General features: G+C 47.4%; 7 protein-coding genes across 7 annotated transcripts; 4 read left to right on the top strand and 3 right to left on the bottom strand.

Moving 5' to 3' along the window:
• Positions 1-646: 646 nt before the first annotated feature.
• On the bottom strand, positions 647-1,077 carry F4813DRAFT_384462 (cytochrome c oxidase assembly protein COX16-domain-containing protein; the record flags this gene model as incomplete). The annotated part of the gene is made up of 2 exons (XM_049246094.1): positions 647-727; positions 811-1,077. The coding sequence occupies 2 exons, from the start codon at positions 1,075-1,077 to the stop codon at positions 647-649; spliced, it is 348 nt and encodes a 115-aa protein (XP_049104847.1).
• Positions 1,078-1,400: 323 nt separating this feature from the next.
• On the top strand, positions 1,401-9,688 carry F4813DRAFT_342231 (uncharacterized protein). Its single transcript, XM_049241375.1, has 12 exons — positions 1,401-2,070; positions 2,128-2,780; positions 2,829-3,103; positions 3,161-3,565; positions 3,612-3,776; positions 3,831-3,927; positions 3,981-4,460; positions 4,517-4,762; positions 4,813-6,048; positions 6,097-6,571; positions 6,626-7,109; positions 7,165-9,688. The coding sequence occupies exons 1-12, from the start codon at positions 1,452-1,454 to the stop codon at positions 9,392-9,394; spliced, it is 7,365 nt and encodes a 2,454-aa protein (XP_049104846.1). The 5' UTR covers positions 1,401-1,451; the 3' UTR covers positions 9,395-9,688.
• Positions 9,689-9,983: 295 nt separating this feature from the next.
• On the top strand, positions 9,984-12,140 carry F4813DRAFT_13268 (uncharacterized protein). Its single transcript, XM_049238733.1, has 7 exons — positions 9,984-10,383; positions 10,520-10,661; positions 10,710-10,811; positions 10,871-10,946; positions 10,998-11,075; positions 11,126-11,667; positions 11,726-12,140. The coding sequence occupies exons 1-7, from the start codon at positions 10,368-10,370 to the stop codon at positions 11,739-11,741; spliced, it is 972 nt and encodes a 323-aa protein (XP_049104845.1). The 5' UTR covers positions 9,984-10,367; the 3' UTR covers positions 11,742-12,140.
• A 118-nt stretch (positions 12,141-12,258) lies between these two features.
• Positions 12,259-16,111, top strand: F4813DRAFT_342227 (DUF1620-domain-containing protein). The gene is made up of 2 exons (XM_049241374.1): positions 12,259-15,327; positions 15,397-16,111. Exons 1-2 carry the CDS (start codon positions 12,457-12,459, stop codon positions 15,433-15,435), a joined length of 2,910 nt encoding a protein of 969 aa, XP_049104844.1. The 5' UTR covers positions 12,259-12,456; the 3' UTR covers positions 15,436-16,111.
• On the bottom strand, positions 16,044-18,256 carry F4813DRAFT_13249 (aspartyl-tRNA synthetase). The gene is made up of 2 exons (XM_049238731.1): positions 17,007-18,256; positions 16,044-16,948 (listed from the first exon to the last, which is right to left on the bottom strand). The coding sequence occupies exons 1-2, from the start codon at positions 18,060-18,062 to the stop codon at positions 16,271-16,273; spliced, it is 1,734 nt and encodes a 577-aa protein (XP_049104843.1). The 5' UTR covers positions 18,063-18,256; the 3' UTR covers positions 16,044-16,270.
• A 137-nt stretch (positions 18,257-18,393) lies between these two features.
• F4813DRAFT_342225 (U3-containing 90S pre-ribosomal complex subunit-domain containing protein) lies at positions 18,394-19,747 on the top strand. The gene is made up of 5 exons (XM_049241373.1): positions 18,394-18,744; positions 18,818-18,992; positions 19,070-19,115; positions 19,182-19,287; positions 19,350-19,747. The coding sequence occupies exons 1-5, from the start codon at positions 18,471-18,473 to the stop codon at positions 19,529-19,531; spliced, it is 783 nt and encodes a 260-aa protein (XP_049104842.1). The 5' UTR covers positions 18,394-18,470; the 3' UTR covers positions 19,532-19,747.
• Positions 19,748-19,878: 131 nt separating this feature from the next.
• On the bottom strand, positions 19,879-20,811 carry F4813DRAFT_394969 (uncharacterized protein; the record flags this gene model as incomplete). The annotated part of the gene is made up of 3 exons (XM_049247643.1): positions 19,879-20,499; positions 20,557-20,645; positions 20,706-20,811. The coding sequence occupies 3 exons, from the start codon at positions 20,809-20,811 to the stop codon at positions 20,002-20,004; spliced, it is 693 nt and encodes a 230-aa protein (XP_049104841.1). The 3' UTR covers positions 19,879-20,001.
• Between the last annotated feature and the right edge of the window lie 908 nt (positions 20,812-21,719).

The raw sequence follows: 21,719 nt of genomic DNA, 5'->3' as shown, positions 1-21,719 counted from the left end.
ATAGACTGCTAGTAATCAATATTTCGTATTTGATGCGTATTATAATTGAGATAGTGACGGGACTGAATACATTGCGTACATCTGCCACATAAAGCACAGCTGCTCAAGCTACCCCTCTTCTACCTAGGTCCGTCGTGGGTGGCGGTAGAAAGCATGGAAGTGGTCCAACTCTACCTAGGTACCTATTATACAGAGTTGGCTTAATTGGCTCCCCAACTAGCAATCATACTGTTGGATTCGCGCGACTATGTTATGTTGTCTGAACATAAGTTCTCTAATTTTAGTATTTGGATGAATCGCGGAATGCCGCGCAGTATAACCTCTCGCGCATCAGGCTAGATTAAGGTAATTCTTTGAAGCTTTAAAGAAACCACTCCGAGATACTATAGTAGTAATGGGGTGACCGAGAGAAGTATTTCCCCCCCCCAGTAGTTGTGTAGTCCCACCGTGAGTATTTCATCAGAATCGATAATTGGGTAATCGGGCTCGAGGATTGATTTGGGCTCGAAGTGACCCGTTGATATACGGGTCGCTCATATCGTGATCGACCCAGGTGCGTTAAAACGAAGCATATTGATGCTGAGTTCTAGTATGACATTGCTAATAATTGACTGGGAAGTTCTTCTGAACTGTAGGCTGGACTTTTTTATATCACGCCGTCGTGCTCTCCAGGAAGTCTCTTGACACGCTTCTGTTCCCAGTTGTCTATGTCTTTTGCAGCGAGCCTCTGTATACGTATACGTTAGAATAATCCTTCGGAAATACATGTGGAAGCTGAAGGGGGCTGAAGCTTTCATGGGGAGAACTAACATAATATTCGTCCTTCATATTGACTCTCCGTCCTGTCCTGCCGACTCCTAATTCTTCTTCCCGCGTCATTTGTCTAACTCGTCGGTCATGTTTCTCGTATCGTACGGCCGTGGCAGGTGTTAGTACAAAGGATCCAGCTACGATAACGGACATGAATGGTAGCCCAAATAGCAAGAACGGGTGTTTTGCCATCATAGCACGGTATTTCGCGGCAAATGTGCCAGCATCGGCGGCACTCCGATATTTCTTAGTTTGAAATATTGCCATTGCTAGTAAACTTCGAGAATTTAAAAGGATGGCGTCTTGGCTATAGGCGTAGAGGCCGGTGTTAGTATCAGGAAGCAATGTACGGATTAGAAATGAATGGCATGACATCAATTGCAAAATGCGCTGTTGCAACTGGAGCTGCATGATACCTAGGTACTTCAGGTACGTACATGTACCTAATGTATTTCCATAAGTTGTAGCGGGAGTGACGGGAACGAGTGACCCCGCCTTGATTGCGATAAGGTTCAAATTAAAATCACGTGCTTTCGTGATGATTAAGTTCGCGTAGAACGCGTCTCCAACTTCTAATACTCAAACTCAGCCCTTTCTTGCCTTGGACCAGGCTGATGATCTAAGGTAATAACACCAACACTATGGCTCCTACATCTCATGGAAGAGTTGGTCCAAATGGCCGCGAGAGCCTTGCGAATGGCTCCGTGAACAATCATAATGGCCCGCCACCGTCGACTCTGGCCGCGCAGCTGGTGGAAAATATCTCTGCTTCGACGCGCTCTTCTCGGCCGGACGAGACGGCAGAGTTAAAGAAGTTCTTCGGCATCATAGAAGAAGTTAAGAATGACCCTGAACTATTAAGAACCGCGAAAGAGCGAATGGAACATAATCACATGTTGATCTATGTCTATACTCGAGTTGTTCTAGAAGGCCTTAGATGGGATGACCCCTTTGCCGACAGAGTTCAGCTGCGCGCAGATGCATTAAAGGCTGTGAATTTTTTGAAGATTACTATCAGAGAAACACCAGAAGTTCTGATTGCAAAATCTGATCCAGCTTCGTTCCTCTTCAGGGGAGGCGAACCATTGTGGTTGTGGATCTTCCCGAAGGTCTTGAAAATGCTTGGGAGCGGCCATTGCACCGATCTAAGAGGCGAGATCGAGCTATTCTTCCATGAAATTCTTTTGACTGCCTCTCATACTGGCGTTTTGTGGCCTGTCCTGCCACAGCTCCTTACATATATCAAGCTATGTTTCAACGGTAGGCGTGTAGTTGCTTTGGTTCCGTAGAGATGGTCTTAGCTGATAATTCATACAGCTATCATGGAACACTTCAAGGGGCTCAAAACCAATTCGATGAACCGAGATATCCCTATTCACTTGCAATTACCCCCAGAACCCTTTCTCATGTCTATTGCGAGTGGAGACTTAAAGCTACTTCAACAACAATGTACATATGTTATACCTTTGGCATCGCAGGCTTTACAACATGCCACTTGCCTTCTCTCTATCATGTCCACACCTCTAATGCAACACTACACTAAATTCGACATCATGTCTGGCTTCCAGGAATATATTCCTTGGCTGTTTGATGCTTATCTTAGTCTCCACGACACGCAGGTTCGATGGCAATGCATATTTCCTAATGTCCTCCCTCTACTTTTAGAAAATGCCTTGCAAATTTTTGGGGCCATCGAAACGACCAATAGCTTTGATATATGTATTCAGCAGAAAGTATCTACGCTCCTAGTCCTTCTCTGCATGGAGATGTCAAGTCATTCCTTGGGACGACTTATAGCTGACGATCAGGGAAGTTCTGACTACCAATTGCTCTGCAGGTCACTTAGCAAGGTGGCTAAGACTTGTCTACAATCTGAACCAATATCGCGACTCGTTACCTCGCAGCTGATACCTGCCCTTGAGAAGCCGATAATGGGAAATGAGGTTGCTGTCTCTGGTACTGACCTATGGGTGAGTATCAACCTAATATTAGACAAGGACATGCTAATTCTAGTGTAGAGGTGTTTGGAGCTGCTCCGGAAAGTAGCTACTGCTCCTATATCTACTTCGCTGGGTGTCCTGATACAGACCGACCAATTTTCCGACGAAGCACTTCGCCAGCAGGTTAATGAATTGAACATAGAAGTCGCAGATGCTACGGAATCTGAGCGACAGTCGAAGCGGAGAAAGGTCTCGGCTGATTCGCCGTCGTTATCCAAAGTGACCACTCGCCTATGGCATTTACTTGGGATTGAGCCCTTGACAAGTCTCGCAGACTTAGAGCCTATCTTAGAGTATGTTTATTTGGTTACCTGCATCGCCATTTATATTTCACTGACGTATAATAATAGGACACGATTCCAAGAATTATCCGAACCTGAATTATGCCGAATTATCGACTTGCTCGGCTACGTCTGTTGTGCTGCAGATGAGACGCTTTTGATACACGAGAAGAGAGGCGATAAGTTCCTACGACTCGACTGTCGCCATTGCCAGGCTTTACAATCACCACCCGAAAAGTCGTTCTATCTTGACCTCACTACAAAGCAAGCGGTTCAAGGCATATTTGCTGCGTTGGTTCAGCTTCCTAGCTTCCTCGAATCTCAGAAACCACGTGTAGCTGCGATGACCGCCGTGAGACGCATCGCAAAGCACTGTACAGATTTGGACTTTCTAGACATAGAAATTTCTACAACTGCACAGTGGTGCTTAAAGTCGCTTCAGAGCTCTGTTAGAGAGCTTCGCATTGCTGCTGGGTGAGTAAGCGTCAAGCATTTAGTCAATTCTATCTAACGGGTTTAGACGAACTATTACCGTGTTTCTATCTACATCAACTCATTTAAACATCACATCAAAAGTTGTGCAAAGGAACTGCGCAAATGTCCTCAACATACTTCGGTCTCTCTCGGACCAAGACATGCCTCAGCTTACAGAAACCTGTATTTTAGCTTGGTCCCAAGTTGGAAGGTAAGCGCAGAGATCCAACACCGGTTCTAAATGAGTACTAAATGTTCATATTAGTGTTATAGACGATGATCAACTAAACCTCGTACTCGTGAAGCTAGTTGATTATCTAGGGCACGAAAGCATGATCATATCTGCAGCCGCATTTGCCGAGGTACGAGTTTTTGGTTGTAATCTTTGTTGTGCCAGACATCTTACTCTAGGCAGATAGTAAAGCTCGCTCGCTCTCGGGGTATGGCCATTCGACAATTCTTTGAACCGTTTTGGAGATATCTTGCCTTCTCCGCGACCAAGGACCTCACGACCCGCCCAAAACTGACAAAGCTCTTAGCAGAGCTATTAGATATGAGCGTGGTGGAACTGCTACTGTACACACAGAAATATGCTCTGCCCTGGCTTGTGCTTACCAAGAAGCGGGATGTCATTCAAAAGATCGCCGAAGCTCGAAACGAAAAAGAAGTCTGGCAGCCGTGTCTGGACGAGGCCAACCTAGGTCCGATATTAGCTCTTTTACTTACCCAGGAGGCCCCTGATATTCAGGAATTTTGTCTGGAGCTGTTGGGACATATATCGCCCCATCTTAATAAATCGGGTGGTCTTCTGGAGTTACTTCGAATAGAACCTATCGGGACTACCTTAGAACTACTGAAGGCCTCAGGTGATTCCGAAGAAGACCGAAAACCTCACGTAAGAACCCTATGTCCATACGGTTTGTTCATAAGCCACGCTAATTAGACTTATAGATCCGCGGCGTCTTGAATAAAGTGGCAAGCATGATGCTAGCGGGGAGTGGAGAGTTGAAACAGAAAAAAGTGCACGCATCAGGTCCCTTTTTGCAGAGGTATGCACTGGCACTCATGGCCGGGCTAACTCAAGTCATCAACGATGCGTCAATCCGAACGCCAATACAGGAACGGAAACGATACATTAAAGCGATGGAGGAAATGATTCGGACTGGTAAACAGTATATCCGTATTGCTCGTCCGCAGGTAATGTCGATGTCTTAGCATCCACTTAATACACGCTGACCACAGAATAGATCTCCGCTTGTCTTCAGGCGGTAATGCTGTACGATGAACTTCGCTCCGCTGCATTTTCATGTTGGGCCGCAATGCTTATTCACTTGGAAGAAGAGGACGTCGAGGCCCTTATTGAAACGACATTCTTCCTCATCAGCCATTACTGGTCCTCATTTGACGAAGCAACCCAGAAGCTGACTCGAAATTTGATCGAATCTTTAATAGAGAAGGAGAGTGCGGTATTAGAAGCGATGATTAGCAAATTGCCATCGTTTAGCCACATCAACAATCTATTAGATATCGAAGCTCAACTGAGCAAGCTTCGTCAACCTGTCGATAGCAGGACGGCTTTCTCCCTGCTCGCGGAGAGAATTCGCCATGAGAATGATGGGGTCGTCTTACTAGCACTAAGGGAACTCGTATCCTATCTGCAGAGGCAACAAGACTATTTACAGGCATCCGCCGTTAGTGAACAACCTGACTCTGTTGTTCCTATTCTTGCTCGCTCACTTCTCGATTGCTCATCACGATATAACGGCGTCCACGGTGAAATCAGCGATCTCTGCACCCAGTGCATAGGGTTGATAGGCTGTCTAGACCCAAACCGCGTGGAGACAGTTCGTGCGGAGAGACAGATTGTTGTTAAAAGTAATTTTGAGCATGCCGGCGAGACAACAGATTTTGTTATATATATACTAGAGGAGGTTCTAGTTAAATCATTCCTCTCCGCGACTGATACTAATCTTCAGGGGTTCCTCTCATATGCTATGCAAGAGCTTCTCGACAGATCTGATATCAGAGCCGCCGTGGAGATGCAAGGCTCTCGAGAGGCAGCACCTATTTACCGCAAATGGTTGACGATGTCTGAAAATGCCCGGGAGGTCTTAATCCCTTTCATGACTTCGAGATACGTTGTCCAGCCAATGGCCCCGCAGAAGACAGAATACCCCATCTTTCGTCCTGGTAAGACAAGGTATGCCAACTGGATGCGGAATCTCACCCTCGATCTTATGCGCAAACCGCAAGCCCCATTTGCGCAGCTCATATTCGAACCCCTATGCCGGGTGATTCGAATTAAGGACCTATCAACAGCGGAATTTCTATTTCCTTACGTAGTTCTTCACATTGTTGTCGGTGAAGATACGACGGACGAAGAGCGCTCGAATGTTCTGAATGAGCTTCTCAACGTACTTCAACACGAAGTTCCGAATAATGCTACTTATGAAGAGAGGGAGAATCAAAAATTGTACTGCGAGGTGAGTTTTATATGTGTATTCTTCATACTCTAAGACTGACTATGATAGGCCGTGTTTCGTTTTATTGACTATGGCATGCGATGGTTACAGTTGAAGAGGAGTTCATCTAGCCTTAATATGCGCGACCACGCTGCTATGGATAAAGTGCAGAAGATACTCGAGTCCATTCCCGCTGAATTGATATCGAAACGGGCAGTAGATTGCAAAGCTTACTCTCGAGCTTTGTTTCATCTGGAACAGCATATTCGTCAGGTGGACGAGGAGAAGAGAGGCACCGACGAGAGAGAGCGATTCCTTCAAAGGTTGCAAGACATATATACCCAAATAGATGAACCGGATGGCTTAGAGGGAATATCAGCACATTTGCATGTACTCGACATTAACCAACAGGTTCGAAGCCACCGGAAGGCTGGGAGATGGGCAGCGGCACAGACTTGGTATGAAATCAAGCTGGCTGAAGACCCTGATAATGTAGACGTTCAGATCGATCTCTTAACCTGCCTTAAGGAGTCAGGACAGCATGGTGAGCTGCTTCCCTTGGATATTCGTTTACGCTGATAACTAATCGAGATCGCAGATGTCCTTCTGAATTACGTAGAAGGTATCGAGAAGCACACCGCAATAACGACGATCAATCGGATAGTGCCGTACGCCGTAGAAGCGTCTTGGGCAACGGGAAGATGGCAGACGATGGAGAAGTTCATTAGGAAGTACCAAGGAGATCTTACGGAAAACTTCAACGTCTCAATCGCCCAAGCCCTTCTTTGCCTAAAAAGGGGATCGACCAAGGACTTCATCGATCAGATGAAAATACTCAGAGACAGAGTTAATGCTTCCATGAATTACTCGGTCACATCATCACTACAGGCGTGTCACGAATCCATGCTAAAATGCCATGTTTTAACCGATCTAGAGCTTATTGCTGGCATTAACAACGATGGCAACCAACATCCCCAGGAGGTGCTCAAAACCCTCAGCCGACGTCTTGAGGTTCTCGGATCGTATGTAAGCGACAAACAATATGTGCTCAGTATTCGGCGGGCAGCTATGAAATTGCTAGGGTAGGTCTCTGCGAATCACATAACTTGGCTTGCCTTCGAAAGCTAATTTTAATAGATCGCGATTCAGTGACCTGGATATCTCAGCTCTCTGGCTGTCAAGTGCTCGGCTTGCAAGAAAGGCCAATTCCATGCATCAGTCCTTCAACGCGGTACTCCACGCTTCGCAGCTGGGTGATAATTCCGCGACCATCGAAAATGCCCGACTCTTATGGAAAGAAGGACACAATAGAAAGGCAATACAGACGCTTCAGGGAGCTATTGATAGCCAAGCCTTTACCAGCCATAGTTTCACCGAACATGGATCCTCCGAGAAAAACCTTGAGTCGCAACAGAGTATGTTGACTGCGCGTGCTCAATTGCTTCTTGCAAAGTGGCTCGATAGTGCAGGCCAGACTCATGCGTCTGCGCTGCGGGAACATTATCGGAACGTCCCTAAAATCTACGGCACATGGGAAAAGGGCCACTACTACCTCGGCCGACATTATAAAAAAGTTCTTGAATCCGAAAAGGTTCTAAAACCAGATGATCAAAGCGACGAATATCTAACAGGGGAGACGGCGAAGCTCGTAATCGAGAACTACATCAGATCGTTAAACTATGGGGTCAAGTACCTCTACCAAACCCTTCCTCGGGTGCTAACGCTATGGCTTGAGATGGGTGCCCAGGTCGATAGAGCACCGGAAGGCAAGATCTCTCTTTCCAAAGAGCTTCACTATCGTCGTAAAACACAGCTCGAGTCGCTTCATAAATATCTTTTCAAATCAATTCTGCGGCTACCTGCGTATATCTTCTATACGACTTTACCTCAACTAGTAGCTCGTATCGCTCATCCTAATACAGAAGTATTCATGATACTCGAAGAGATTATACTTAGAGTCGTCGAGGCCCATCCAAGACAAGCACTATGGAGTTTGTTTGCTGTTATGACATCTCGGCAAGCGACTTCTGAACGGAGGGCGCGCGGTCAGCAGATGCTACAAAAGCTCAGAGGCAAAAATAAGAAGGTAGAGAACGGTGCTTACGATCTCAAAGCTCTGCTGCGGATGGGCGAGAAGTTGGCAGAGCAGCTGCTCATGGCTTGTAATAATGGGGATTTCCAGAGCAATAGGACGACAGTAGCCAGCATCACCCGGGATTTGAATTTTAATCACAAATGCACCCCGTGTCCCCTCGTCGTCCCGATCGAGGCCTGTCTCACGGCTACGCTACCTACCCTCACGGATAATGTCAAAAAACATAAAGCGTTTTCGCGAGACGTCATTGCCATCCAGTCTTTCCTCGACGAGGTTTTAGTGCTAGGTTCTTTAGCGAAACCCCGAAAACTTACAGCTCGCGGGTCAAACGGAGTAAACTATGGTCTGCTCATCAAGCCAAAGGACGATCTCCGAACTGACCAGCGGCTAATGGAATTCAATGGGATGATAAATCGATCGCTGAAGCGAGATGCGGAATCTAGTAGGAGACAACTGTACATTAAAACGTACGCCGTTACGCCACTCAATGAGGAGTGCGGTATCATCGAGTGGGTTGACGGGCTTAAAACACTTCGGGATATTCTCCTCGCCATTTACCGATCGCGTGGCATTGTCCCCAATTATCAACACCTGGCGCAGATGATGAAAGATGCCGCCTCGGCAGACAAGAATACCAAAATCTTTTCAGAAACGATCATAGGAATGTTCCCACCTGTACTTCCTAATTGGTTCATCGCGCAATTCCCGAACCCTTCAGCCTGGTTCGCAGCCCGGCTTAGGTACACAAGGTCGTGCGCTGTCATGTCGATGGTTGGTACCATTCTAGGACTCGGTGATCGACATGGAGAGAACGTGCTCCTAGAAGAGGGCAACGGCGGCGTGTTTCACGTCGACTTCAACTGTCTTTTCGACAAAGGCCTTACCTTCGCGCAGCCTGAACGGGTACCATTCCGCTTAACGCACAATATGGTAGCAGCAATGGGAATTTACGGATACGAGGGACCATTTAGACAGTGTTCAGAGCTGACACTGAGCATTCTTCGACAGCAAGAGGAGACTTTGATGACTATTTTAGAAGCTTTTATCTACGACCCGACGTTAGATCTGCAGCGGGATAAGCGTAGAAAGAACGAGGTAGTCAGGCTTAACCCGCAGAGCGTGGTGGATAGTATTAAGAGGAAAGTAAGGGGTTTGCTACCCGACGAGAGCATACCGCTTGGAGTGGAGGGGCAGGTGGAAGAGCTGATCAAGCAGGCTGTTAACCCGAAGAACCTGTCGGCTATGTATATTGGTTGGTGTCCGTTCTTGTAGAAGAACAATACAGTTCCGTTTTCACACCTGCTCGTTTCCTCCTATGGGACTTGAGATGCGAGAAGCTCATTGTTACCGTGGGGTTTGGACGTGATATTTTTTAATCGTCATGATGTGTTTCCTGAGTGTTTACATTGTAATACATTGTAATACATTGGAAGGAAAAAGGAGGCATAATGTAATAAATATGAGAAAATGAAATGAAATGAAACAAGTTATTGATATTGATAATGATATTACGAATGTAAACAAATTGGGAAATGGTAGAATTTTCAAGCAGGTGATCGTTTCCCCTTGAACGAAGGGATGTGCAAATTAAATATACCGTGACTCAACCATGGTTTGGTAGGTGCGGTACAGTTTAGATAGTATGAGTGGTATGCGTAGGTTAGGTAGGTACCTGAGGTACCTACCTAAGATACCTGCCTAGGTGAAGAATTAGGCACCTAAAGACGCCTATAATTCATGCCCTAATCAATCAGGTTGCAGCCTAAATTGTACTACACAGGGCCAACTGTAAGGGCACAGCCCACTGCTAAATAAACAGTTCGGGGTGTCTGGAGCTACCTCCGTGTTCGACGCGCTGCCAACGCGTTTCAACCCCCCGAACTCGTCTCCAAATCTTTCGATTTCAACCACCTTCCTTATTGTCTCTCCCTTTGACAACCTGAGGCCATTTTGTCTCTCCATTTATTCTCTTTATTTTCGGATGCGTTGCATTTGACACACTTTTAACCTTGAAGAAACCCATCTGTCAAATCGCAGTTTCTTCCGCAAATTTCTTCAAAATTACATATTCCAAAACTTGCATTAATTAATTTCTTCCCGAAGGTCGCCTCTGCCACCGCACCGAATCGCCGTTATCTCATCTTATACGATTCTTCACCTCTTCACCCGCCTTTGATGCCATACTGACTTGCGACATCCCAAGAGACAATATATTAGGTATTTCCTAAACCAATACAAGACAGTCATGTCTTACCGCATTGGTACGTCTTAATATTTATTTTATTTATCCCATCCTCGTGAATATCACCCCTTACACCCTACCCCATCATCGTCGTCTTCGCACTACACTATTTACCCAATTGTCTTCCTTCGTAGTATAGCTAACCTATCTTTTAGAGATCGCCAAGACTGGCCGTGCTGGCTGCCAGGATACCCTGTGCAAGAAGACCGGCGACAAAATCCAAAAGGGTGAGCTGCGTTTCGGCGTCTGGGTTGATTTGCCCGGATCCGAGAATGGATCCTACAAATGGCGACACTGGTATGACAGTCTATTGCTTTTATAAATCACAAATTAATCCTTTCAAAGGGGCTGTGTCTCCGGCAAGACCGTCGGCAACCTCCAGGAGAAGATATCCGATGGTGATGGTGATTATCAGTGGGACATGATCGACGGTTACGATGAGCTGGAGTAAGTCTTACCAATACATGGTTTGTCGTTCTTCTGTTTTGCTAACTTTTCTCCCCTAGTGAGACCCCTGAGATCCAAGAAAAGATCCGGCGTGTCGTGACTCAAGGTCATATCGACCCCGAAGACTTCAAAGGGGTAAGCTTCTAATTTGCTGATTTCATTAAACCGTAACTAACAATTTGGTAGGATCCCGAATTCAACAAGCCCGGCCAGCCGGCTATTCGTGGTCGTACTGTCTCCAAGAAAAAGGCGAAGGATGATGAGGTCAGTCTATTCATTATGTTCCGTTTTTGCTTATACTCACATTTGTTAAGGACGAGGAAGAGGATGCCCCCAAGAAGGCTGCTCCCAAGAAATCTGCGAAGCGTGGCCGCAAGAAGGCAGATGAGGAAGACGATGAAGAGGATGAAGCTCCGCCTGCTAAGAAGAAGGCCACCAAAGCTAGCCGCAAGCCTAAGAAGGTGGCCGATGAGGAAAAGGAAGAGGAAGAGGAAGAGGAAGAAGAGCCAGAAGAGGCTGTTCCTGTCAAAGCTCCTGCCAAGGCCCCTGCTAAGAAGGCTCGAGGCAAGAAGGCTGCTGCCAAAGCTCCAGCCCCTGAATCTGAAGATGATGAGCAAAATGAGGAACCAGAGCCTGCCCCGAAGGCTAAGGCTAAGCCCAAGGCGAAGAGCGGCCGTAAGGTTAAGGCTGTTGAACATGAACAGGATGAAGAAGATGACGAGGAACCGGCCTCAAAGGCAGCGCCCAAGAAGGCAGCACCCAAAGCAAAGGGTGGCCGCAAGACCAAGGCCGCCGAAGCTGACGAGGAAGAAGTTGCTCCTAAGCGTGGACGAGGTCGAGGCCGTCCCAAGAAGACGTAAGTTTTCAACTTTAGTTAACTCGGGTTTGACAGTCTAAGCTAACAAGATGAACAGAGATGACAATGAGTAAAAGCTCCAAGTTCTTTCAGGCCGGACAATATAGTCGACTACGATTCCAAGACGCCATTCCTCTCCTAGTCTATTTCGATGTTATTAAGGGCTGTTTAAGCAGATAATTCATGCGTTTCCTTTCACATTTAGCCAGTTCGTTAAGCAGGACAGTCAAGATGGAGGGCCTGACAACGACCCATGTAATACCAGCAGAAGGAAGGCATATATGGTAGTTATGCTTGGAGAGATACCAAATGATGCTTGAGATTGTTGCTATTACATCGGCGTATTGGTTTTTGAGCCGTACCTACCCACGTTCGCCATAATGACCGCAAAACTAGCATAGCAGGTAGATACAATTGACTTGATGAGATCAATCAAATTTCCTAGGTTAAATATCATTATCGAGATATATGGGTATCGTGTCTGTATAGATGAATATCTCCGTTGTATGCATAACAGTTACGTAATAGTACATAAGGCACCTATGTACCTACTATGTAAGCATTGGATCATAGTGGATACCTAGTGGATGTGACATGGATTCGATATGGATTCGATATGGATTCGATATGGATTCGTCCCAACTTTAAACAACTTAAACAATGGTGGACCTTCTTTAAACCATCAACTCTAGGTTAGAATCTAATGCCAGATATATTGTTGATCATCACGATCCCGGTTCCATATAGCATCTTTGTCGCGTGGAGTAACCCTCTACGTATCTGACTAAGATGCATCTACCGGTGCAGACGCTGTCAATTGCTTTGTTGTTAGCTCTGCCTGCTGCCGTGCGCGCCGTCTTCAAGGACGAAGTTGGCCACATCGACTTCCACCACGAGCTCCTCGGTGTTCCCCAACGCGAAACCACATTCTTCCACCGCCCGAGGCCTCAGGAAAAGGCTAGCCTGCTATATACTCTTAGCGACTTGGGCGTTCTAGGCGCCGTCAATCCCGGCAACGGCGCTGTCGTATGGAGACAGTTGTTAAATAAGAATATCACGGATGGTGGTGGCCATCTACGAGCTGGAGAGGATGAGACATGGTTAGCGAGTGCTTTGGGAAGCTCGGTGCATGCGTGGGATGCTATTAGCGGCCGCAATGTCTGGACACTTGACTTCGACGGGGCTGTCAAGGACCTGGAAGTTATGGAGATGACTGAGAAAGACCATAAGGACGTCCTAGCGTTATATCAAGAAGACGATGCAACGGTTGCACGGAGGATACACGGTATTGAGGGGCGTGTGGTCTGGGAATTCAGGGAGGTTACTAAAGGTGTTCCTCTGCAAGTCAGCACCAACGTCGAAAAGGTCTTTGTCGTCACTCTACATGGATCACTGTTATCCTACAACCTCAAGGTTATCGTGCTGGATACCCTCACCGGGAGGAAGCTAGACGAGATTGTTCTTGGAACTAAGGGCGAGGTGCAAAAGCCGGAGGATGTCCAGTTCGTCGGTGCCAACTCCGCGGCTCCCGTCGTTGCTTGGACAGACAACACTTTAACGAAGCTCAAGGTCAACGTCCTCGGCTCTAAGAACAGACAGGAGTTCCCTCTCGTGGCTGATACGGTTAGTGTGGAAGTCCATGCTCCGCACACCGTCCGCTCTTCGCCGCATTTTCTCGTACACACTCGAACTAAGACGGGAAGTAGGGCTGACATATTCCACGTCGATCTCAAGAGCAATGCCATTAGCAAAGCATACGACTTACCATTGCTCGAGGGTGGAAGTGCATTTTCTACTAGCTCATCTGACGCCAATGTCTACTTCACTCGAGTCACTGCCGATGAGGTCATTATTACTTCATCCGTCTCTCATGGTATTTTGGGTCGCTGGTCCTTGAATACAGGAACGGAAAAATTAGATGCTGTACACGGTGTCTCTGAGGTTATTAAGAAGTCGGAGGATAACTATGCCGTTAGATCAGCTGTCGTCACCGACGCCGACGATTGGACACAAATTGTTAATGGCGATGTATCTTGGACTCGACCCGAAGGACTAAGTGGTGCGGTCGCTGCTACGTGGGCGGAAATTCCCGAGTCGGAAGATCTGGCGAAGACGCTAGAGGCCGAAGCGCATACTGATCCCTGGTCCGCTTTCGTTCATCGCGTGACTCGTCATATCGACGAGCTTCAATACTTGCCCGCGTACTTGCAAACAGTCCCCGAGCGTATTTCGGCTAGTCTTCTTGGCTCGGAGACTACAAGGTCAAGCGAAACCCTGACACGAGATAGCTTTGGATTCAATAAGCTCGTCGTTCTAGCGACAAAGCGCGGTAAGCTGTACGGTCTCGACACTGGCAACCACGGCAATATTGTCTGGTCTAAGTCGGCAAGCGAGACCCCTGGAAAGAAGCCATGGGATGTGAAGGCTATCCATGCTGATGATGTGAATGGATTCGTTACCGTCCGTGGAGCTGATGGTGAATTTATTATCGTTAAATCCGATACTGGCAAGACTGTTGAATCGATGCCGACTGGTTTGTTTCCGGCGATTGAAAGTGCCGTTGTGGTGGACAGCGATGCCGGGCCCTGGTTGTTGCCTGTTGGCGAAGGTGGGAAGATCGCCGAGATAAATAGCACGTGGGCTCCCAAGCAGACCGTTGTCACACGGACGAGCGACGGTGGAATCAGGGGGGTGAAGTTTGTTACTAAGGGCGAGCAAGCTATCGAAGTTCCGACTTGGTTCTTCAACCCTCCTGCGGGACAGAGAATCATCGAGGTTGCAGGTCGCTCTACACACGACCCGATTGCATCTATAGGCCGAGTACTTGGAGACCGGACCGTCAAATACAAGTACTTGAACCCCAACACACTGGTGGTCGCCGCAGTCGACGAGAAAGCGGCCTCCCTCTCGGTCTACCTCCTAGATACGGTTTCCGGACAAGTATTAACTTCATCTACCTACGAAGGTATCGACCCAACTAAAGACATCACCTGTGCCGTAGCCGAGAACTGGTTTCTATGCTCTTTCTTCGGCCAATACAAATTACGAGACTCTCAATCCCAGAGACTGAAGGGATACCAAGTTGTCGTATCCGATCTATACGAATCAGATAACGCAAACGATCGCGGCCCGCTCGGCGACTTAGTTAACTACTCAGCCCTAGATCCAATCGATCTGCCTACTGGCCCATATCTCCCCTCCGTCGTGTCCAAAACATTTATCCTCTCAGCTCCTATCAAATCCCTCGCCGTGACAAAGACACGCCAGGGCATCACATCTCGCCAGCTACTGGCATACCTACCGGAATCCCACTCTATCGTTGGCATCCCACGCATGGCCCTAGAGCCTCGCCGCCCCGTGGGCCGGGATCCGACACCCGCGGAGCTGGAAGAGGGGCTGAGCAAGTACTTCCCGGCCATCGAGTTAGACCCACGTATGTTGATCACGCACCAGCGTGACGTGCTAGGTGTTAAGGAGGTGATTACGGCGCCGGCGGTGCTCGAGAGCACAAGCTTGGTTCTAGCGTACGGTATTGACGTGTTTGGTACGAGGGTCACGCCTAGTCTGGCGTTTGATGTCTTGGGTAAGGGGTTCAATAAGCTGGCGCTCGTAGGCACGGTCGCGGCACTTGTCCTGGGTGTAGGTGCTTTGAGGCCTATGGTAAGCTTTCCACTCCTTTCCTGTGTTTCTTTTGGGCCATGAAATATAAATGCTAACAACCCAACGCAGGTCCGGAAAAAGCAGATCGACGCTCGGTGGCAATCTTAAATGGATTAGGTTAGGGGATACGAGGGAATATCACAAGTTTTGATATAAGAGAACGGGATAAGAAACATGAAGTGATTGAAACGTGTGAATGAAGAGAAATACTGTAGGCATTGTACATTATTGTAAGGGGGAAGTGATGGTACCATGGTATCATGAATAGGTGGTCAGATGCTATGCGTAGGGAAGTGTCTACTACGAATGAAACAAAACAAATAAATACATCTCGTCTGTCTAGCGTCTGGATTTATTTTGGTTTCTCTATTTTTATAGTATTTAAGACTGGGGAGATTGGCATGGACCTATAAATGTGGCATCGCAGAATCAAAGGTTATGTATCGCAACAGCCGAGAAGCCTCCACTCTACGAATTGAGTGCCCAAGTAGTAAGAGTGGCAAGCGATGAGGTCTTTTCAGCGCCTTTCATCGGTTTTTAAATCGTCTGTAAGCCTGGTTCTCCATTTCCCCCCTTTCCCCCCTTCCTTATGATTGTACTGCTGTATTGGTCATAATATATGTATTTCATTCGACAGCCGATGTACTCTAGCCTAGCATAATGACTATTAGACCCAGACCATCTTAGAGAGACAGTCTATCTCGATCTTACGTATCTAGTAGGTCATATAACGTTAAACACAGACGGTTAGTTAATTTGAAAATCTTTATTTTGTTTTATTCTAATTGCCACGACATCTACTCTTCAGCCCGACAAGACATGTAGGTATGACCAAAACATGGCCCCTGAATCACGAGAATATTTCTTTACTTGTCTCCCATTTTCGCTTCCCGTCGCGGTAAACCTCGGCAAGATACATAAATCACACACGCACACCCATCCCTTACGGGGTGAGCCTCTTCGGTGTGCGGGGGTAATAGCTGGCCAGATGTACGCTGGGTAAGTTCAAGTACCACGCGACCACACGGTCGAGACCAATGCCTCCACCACCGTGAGGCGGCACACCGGCTGACCTGAACACGTCGACGTAGTCCTTGATACCGGGACTCGTGGGGTCGATGCCCTTCTTGCGTAGACGAGCCTCCAGCAGCTCGGGGATGTGGATACGCTGGCCACCGGACAGAATCTCCTGGCCGCGCATGAAGAAATCGTACGCGTTGGTGACCTTGGGGTTTTCGGGATCCTCGATGGTATAGAAAGGACGTGCGCCCTCGGGGAATTTGTCGAGCACGTAGAAGTCGGTACCGAACTTCTTGCGCACCAGAGCACCTAGCGCTTTTTCTTGCGGGGTGCTCATGTCTTCGTCGTCTGAGACGTTGCGGAATTCCTCAGGTCCTTCCTCACGTAGTAACTTCTGGCCCTCAGCGAAAGTGAGTCGCACTTCTTTACCGTGCTCCGGTAGTAAGAACTCATCCGATGGGTATATAGCTCGGACGAGCTCGATTTGCTCCTTGCATCGCTCCTGAAGGCCTCGGAAAATGTAGAGCATGACGCCTTCGATCATATCGCGGACCTCGTGGTAGTGGTCCTCAATTTCCATCTCCAGATCGAGACCAGTGAACTAGAGAATGTTAGTTAATTTACATTATATAATAGTTGCTAATTACAGTAAATCCTACCTCGGTCATATGCCGGGGAGTGTTACTGTTCTCTGCCCTAAATACCGGACCAATACAGTACACACGCTTTCGACCACCAGCAATTTCGATTTGCTTGTAGAACTGAGGCGATTGCGCAAGGAAAGCCTGCTTCTCGAAGTACGGTAGCGAAAAGACGTTTGCGCCACCTTCGGAAGCGGCACCAATTAGACAAGGAGGCTCGAACTGGACGAAATCCTTGGAGTCGAGATATTCGCCGAATAGCTTTCGCACCGTCATTCGAACATCAGCAATAGCTTGTTGTACGGGTGCTCGCTTGTGCAGAGCAGGGTTGTTCAAATGCGTAGACAAGCTCGCAGACGGCGCGGCAGCAGATTCGGCAATACTCAAGTTCTCAACACCCTCGGCGGGTGCTGCGGCGGGTGCTGAAGGGTCCTCATCGTCGAAACTGGAAATAGCCCTGTTCGCGGCATTGAGACCTAGGGGAAGGACCTCGGGGCCAGAGGCGATCAGATAGACCTTTGTTAAGTGTAACTCGTAGTCGCTAACACGACAGCTCTTGACGGGCTCCAGGGGCTTCTGGACGGTAGCCTCGACTAACACGAAGCTCTCTAATCGTATGCCACCAACCCATTTAGCCATCTGCTTGCTGACTGGCTTGCCCTCGGCGCTGGCAGATATGACACCTTGTATAGACCAGTTGCGCTCTTCTCGCAGCTCGACGAAAGCCATCTTTGCGCCTTGCATGCGGGAGTTTTGAATCCATGCTCGTAGTTTAACAGATTTCCCAATGTGCTCGTCTCCTAGGTGTTTGAGTTGCACCTTGTCCGCGGCAACTCTGGTGGTGGGAGTAATATCGCCATAGTTGTCCTTGGCGAGATCCTCGTTGCCGCCAGAAGCAGCTTTTTGAGCGGCGGCAGCAGCTTCTCTCTCAGCAGCCTTACGCGCCTTTTCAGCTTCCTTCTTAGCCTTTGCTTCGGCCTTCTTTGCGCCCTTCTTGGACTGGGCGGGAGCTTCACCCTCGGCTGGAGGGGCAGAACCCTCAGCTTGGGCCGGGTCAACGGGAGCTTCAGACATGTTCTAGGGAGATTTGTGGGAGTGGTATGAATTTGATTAAAGCGAGGAATACGAAAACAGAACCGTGGGATACCCCCCTATAAATACGTCGCCGGCGTGAGTAACAACGTACGATAGGGTGATAAATTATTGATAGTGTTGACTCTTCCGGCGAACGTGTGAACGTGTGAACGTGTGACGCGGGGCAATTTTCTATTCTTGGTGGGATGTCGGCATGGCGGGGCTTATGTAGATTAGATAATTTAAGTTAGGTACATACTCGCATATATGAATATCGAGTTTAGGAGCTAGGACCTCGACGGTTAACTGAATTTTTCTTCTCATCGGTAATTCTCATCCTCATTCTCATTCTCATATCACAATCACAATCATAATCATAATCATAATCATCACAATATTCGACATAACATGTCAATCATGGCCGAGACTCAAGTTCAAAGACAGCAACCCGCAGCCTCAAAACCCAAGTCCAAGAAACGCCCTCGCAATGACGAAACTACTTCGCGTAAACGAAGAAAGCAAGCTTATGAGGAAGAAGAGGAGTACCTCGACCTAGAAGCCGGTGTGAACAAGAAGATGTCCATGATCGACAACCTACTCCTCGCAGACCACTATTCCAAGAAAATCAGGAGATTCGGGACGGATCTAAAACCAGTCGAGCTGAGCCAGTTGGACATATCACGTATGCTTGATCCATCCCACATCTTATCCAAGACGGACAGACAGACAGACAGACACTAATACGCCAATCATAGCAAACTACATCACAGACACCACGTCTTTCCAGGAGACGAGGAATCTAGAGAATCTGCCACAATTCCTGGAGCAATTCGCAGACCCAAAGAAGCTAGGAGAAGCACCCAAGGAGAACGGCGCACCGCACACCATCATCGTCACCGGCGCCGGTCTGAGAGCCGCAGATCTCGTCAGGTACGTCCCCCTTTCCATGCTATTCATATCCCCTTGATCCCAGTATACCCAAGTACCTACTCACAAACAAACCATAGATCTGTCCGCAAATACCAGTCGAAAAACAACGCAGTCGCAAAATTGGTACGTAGAACACATCTGAACCAATTAAGGGGCTACCCCCGGCTAACTCCCCCCTCCCCTTCTTAGTTCGCAAAGCACATCAAAATCGAGGAAAGCGTGCAATTCCTCCAGAAGCACCGCACGGGCGTCGCAGTTGGCACTCCCGTTCGATTATCCGACCTAGTCGATAACTGTGAGTCTCGCTTCCCGTCTTCCCCTGGGTAAGCCTCTTTCGCACGTCTAACAGACATGCAGCCGCCTTGAACCTAAGCAAACTCGAGCGCCTGGTTGTAGATGCATCGCACATCGATCAGAAGAAACGCGGCGTCATGGATATGAAGGAGACCATGCTACCACTAGCCCGTTGGCTGGCCCGCCAAGAGTTCAAGGAGAGGTATGCCGATTCTGAGAAGCCCCTGCAGCTGCTTTTCTACTGAGCAGGCGGGTATGGCTTCAGTTGGTTGGTTAACCCGGGTCGCCAAAGATATTCAAACTTATTCTCTATAATCTCGTGAGAGTAGAGGAAGGCATTCAACATATGATACCCCGCAGATCGATGAGTCTTTGGTTAATTAGTAATTTACGTACACATGGATTAACCCACCGAACAGAAGGTTCTCCCGTGAGATACATTATATTATGAGAGACTGATCGCATTTCGTCCCCTACATACAAAGCAATATGTGACTGTAGCAACCCTAGATAGGTTCGGTGCTAATTATCATCAGGAAATTAAGAGCTGGATCAACGGGATCGTGATATTTAATTGTATAGACAATTATCAGCATGGCTAAGCTTACATGGGCGATCATCTGCACCCTAATAACATTTATGCCCCTGGTCTAATAGCAAATTTTCATATCCACGTCGTAAATAAAATCGACAATGGAAATATGCTCATCTAGTTCTAGTGACTGCTCATTTCCATCCAGTAATCGAGCATAATAACAAAGGCAACCCACAAGACCAGTCCGAAGAATGATGGTCTTGACCGAGCCCCTTCAGTTGCTTCGGATACAGGTATCACCCAAGGTCGGCTGGATGAGGTGGTTGTTACTTCCGCTGCTTGTGACGTCTCTAGAAATGGACTAGGAGTTAGATGGTTCGAGGTGTAGGTGATGAGGGAATAAGACACCGTAACGAAGTCTGTGACGGTGGTAGTGACAGTTATGGTCGTTCCTATTCCGGCAGCGCTTTCCTGTCTCAGTTGGAGATGTGGAACTGCTTTGACTTCTCGCCCGGCGAGATAATCTTCTTCGCGAGACCGCAGGAGTTCGTCATTAACCCTGCTGGGAGCGGCCATGTAGATCTCAGCACCAAAGCTCATACAAAGCGAGATCGAATGGCTGAGAGCCGGGCCGTAATTATTCGAGTCGCATTGGGAATAGAGACACTGGAATAGGGACTATATAAAAAGGTTAGTTACATGGTAAGGGGCTTTTGCAAAGGAGAGAGAGCAAACCTTCTGGTAGTCTTTCTCGTTGCAGAGGCACCTTGTGTCCAGGCACTGCGTCACAAACATGCTGTCTACCATGCAACGGGAGGCACAGGCTAAGAATTTATTAGCTTGATATACAGGCTGTGGCGCCAAAAAAAAAAAAGAAGACTTACTAGGCGGTCCAGCTGATGAGTTAGAAATCGTGCCATTGCTAACTGCGATAGCAAGATGCAATAGGTTCGCAAGGAAAACCCGTACGAAAAGGAATTTTGCAAACATCATCAGGTCTTATTACTCAGAAATCAAAATAGAGAGGATTCGAAGAGAGTGAGTTACGTCGCGTTATGTGTGTCTTTTTTTTTCTATTGGTTTTCTGCTTTTCAAGATTCCATAAATCGTATAAAGCGAACGACTAAAGAAAGTAAGGATGATCACCAAGAAGGCCAATCCGAAGAAACGAATGTTGATATTTGGCGATCCAAAAAAGAGAGAGTCGTGTTGAGGAATCGGATTTTGTGTTGTAGTGTGAGAAAAGGAGACGGGAGAGGTGCACAACTTTGTCGCCTAAGTAAAATGTTCTCCATTCGACGGCTAGGGCAAGTGCGTCTTGCCTTTACCTATCAAACTTGTGCATGTAGGAACTTTCCAGTACCTAAATAAGGAAGTTTAGCTCTAGTACGTAGCAAACGGGGAAAGCGAAATGATAAATTCATATCGAATCGCGACTGCTTAAGTCGGCAAGCAAGTCTTGTCTCTTGCCAAAATACAAATTCAAAGTACCCAGGTATCAGCACCTGCAAATGAATAAAACTTTATTGTGTGTCTTTCTGCAATTAATTCTCCAGCAGGAGAACTTATGGGGTTTCCATGTCAAGTAATGAAATATTTCAAAAACATTGCTCTCCTATTTTTGTAGGTAAAAGACAACACCCCTTTTTCTTCAGCTATATATAAACATCCACGTGCTCCTTTTAACGTCCATATATAAATACATTGTATCTGAACTTGTATTGTATCTAATAGTACAGCAAAATAGCAAGGCCTGTATGCTATAAACGATATGATGTGCATGATAGCTAGTACTCCCTCTTTTATACCAGGACTTATTTTTATTGAGTGTGAATTAGTAGCTATTCCGTAATTAAGAATGATGTGCGTGAGCAGAAGGACGTTAAATCAAATTATTC

The sequence above is a fragment of the Daldinia decipiens genome, assembly GCF_022478715.1.
Source record: "Daldinia decipiens strain CBS 113046 unplaced genomic scaffold F4813scaffold_1, whole genome shotgun sequence".
In the NCBI taxonomy this organism is placed as follows: domain Eukaryota; kingdom Fungi; phylum Ascomycota; class Sordariomycetes; order Xylariales; family Hypoxylaceae; genus Daldinia; species Daldinia decipiens.
The sequence above is the reverse complement of the archived record's forward strand: the minus strand, read 5'-3'. Positions and strand labels throughout refer to the sequence as shown.

Bases quoted from the DNA above. Each gene is read 5' to 3' on its own strand.
- F4813DRAFT_342231 (XM_049241375.1), top strand. From the start codon at position 1,452: ATGGCTCCTACATCTCATGGAAGAGTTGGTCCAAATGGCCGCGAGAGC. The intron at 4,461-4,516 runs GTAAGAACCCTA...TTAGACTTATAG, and splicing joins AAGAAGACCGAAAACCTCAC to ATCCGCGGCGTCTTGAATAA. The intron at 6,572-6,625 runs GTGAGCTGCTTC...TCGAGATCGCAG, and splicing joins TAAGGAGTCAGGACAGCATG to ATGTCCTTCTGAATTACGTA.
- F4813DRAFT_342227 (XM_049241374.1), top strand. From the start codon at position 12,457: ATGCATCTACCGGTGCAGACGCTGTCAATTGCTTTGTTGTTAGCTCTG. The intron at 15,328-15,396 runs GTAAGCTTTCCA...AACCCAACGCAG, and splicing joins TAGGTGCTTTGAGGCCTATG to GTCCGGAAAAAGCAGATCGA.
- F4813DRAFT_13249 (XM_049238731.1), bottom strand. From the start codon at position 18,062: ATGTCTGAAGCTCCCGTTGACCCGGCCCAAGCTGAGGGTTCTGCCCCT. The intron at 16,949-17,006 runs GTAGGATTTACT...AACATTCTCTAG, and splicing joins CTCCCCGGCATATGACCGAG to TTCACTGGTCTCGATCTGGA.
- F4813DRAFT_13268 (XM_049238733.1), top strand. The intron at 10,662-10,709 runs GTATGACAGTCT...ATCCTTTCAAAG, and splicing joins TCCTACAAATGGCGACACTG to GGGCTGTGTCTCCGGCAAGA. The intron at 10,947-10,997 runs GTAAGCTTCTAA...ACAATTTGGTAG, and splicing joins ACCCCGAAGACTTCAAAGGG to GATCCCGAATTCAACAAGCC.
- F4813DRAFT_342225 (XM_049241373.1), top strand. From the start codon at position 18,471: ATGTCAATCATGGCCGAGACTCAAGTTCAAAGACAGCAACCCGCAGCC. The intron at 19,116-19,181 runs GTACGTAGAACA...TCCCCTTCTTAG, and splicing joins ACAACGCAGTCGCAAAATTG to TTCGCAAAGCACATCAAAAT. The intron at 19,288-19,349 runs GTGAGTCTCGCT...ACAGACATGCAG, and splicing joins ATCCGACCTAGTCGATAACT to CCGCCTTGAACCTAAGCAAA.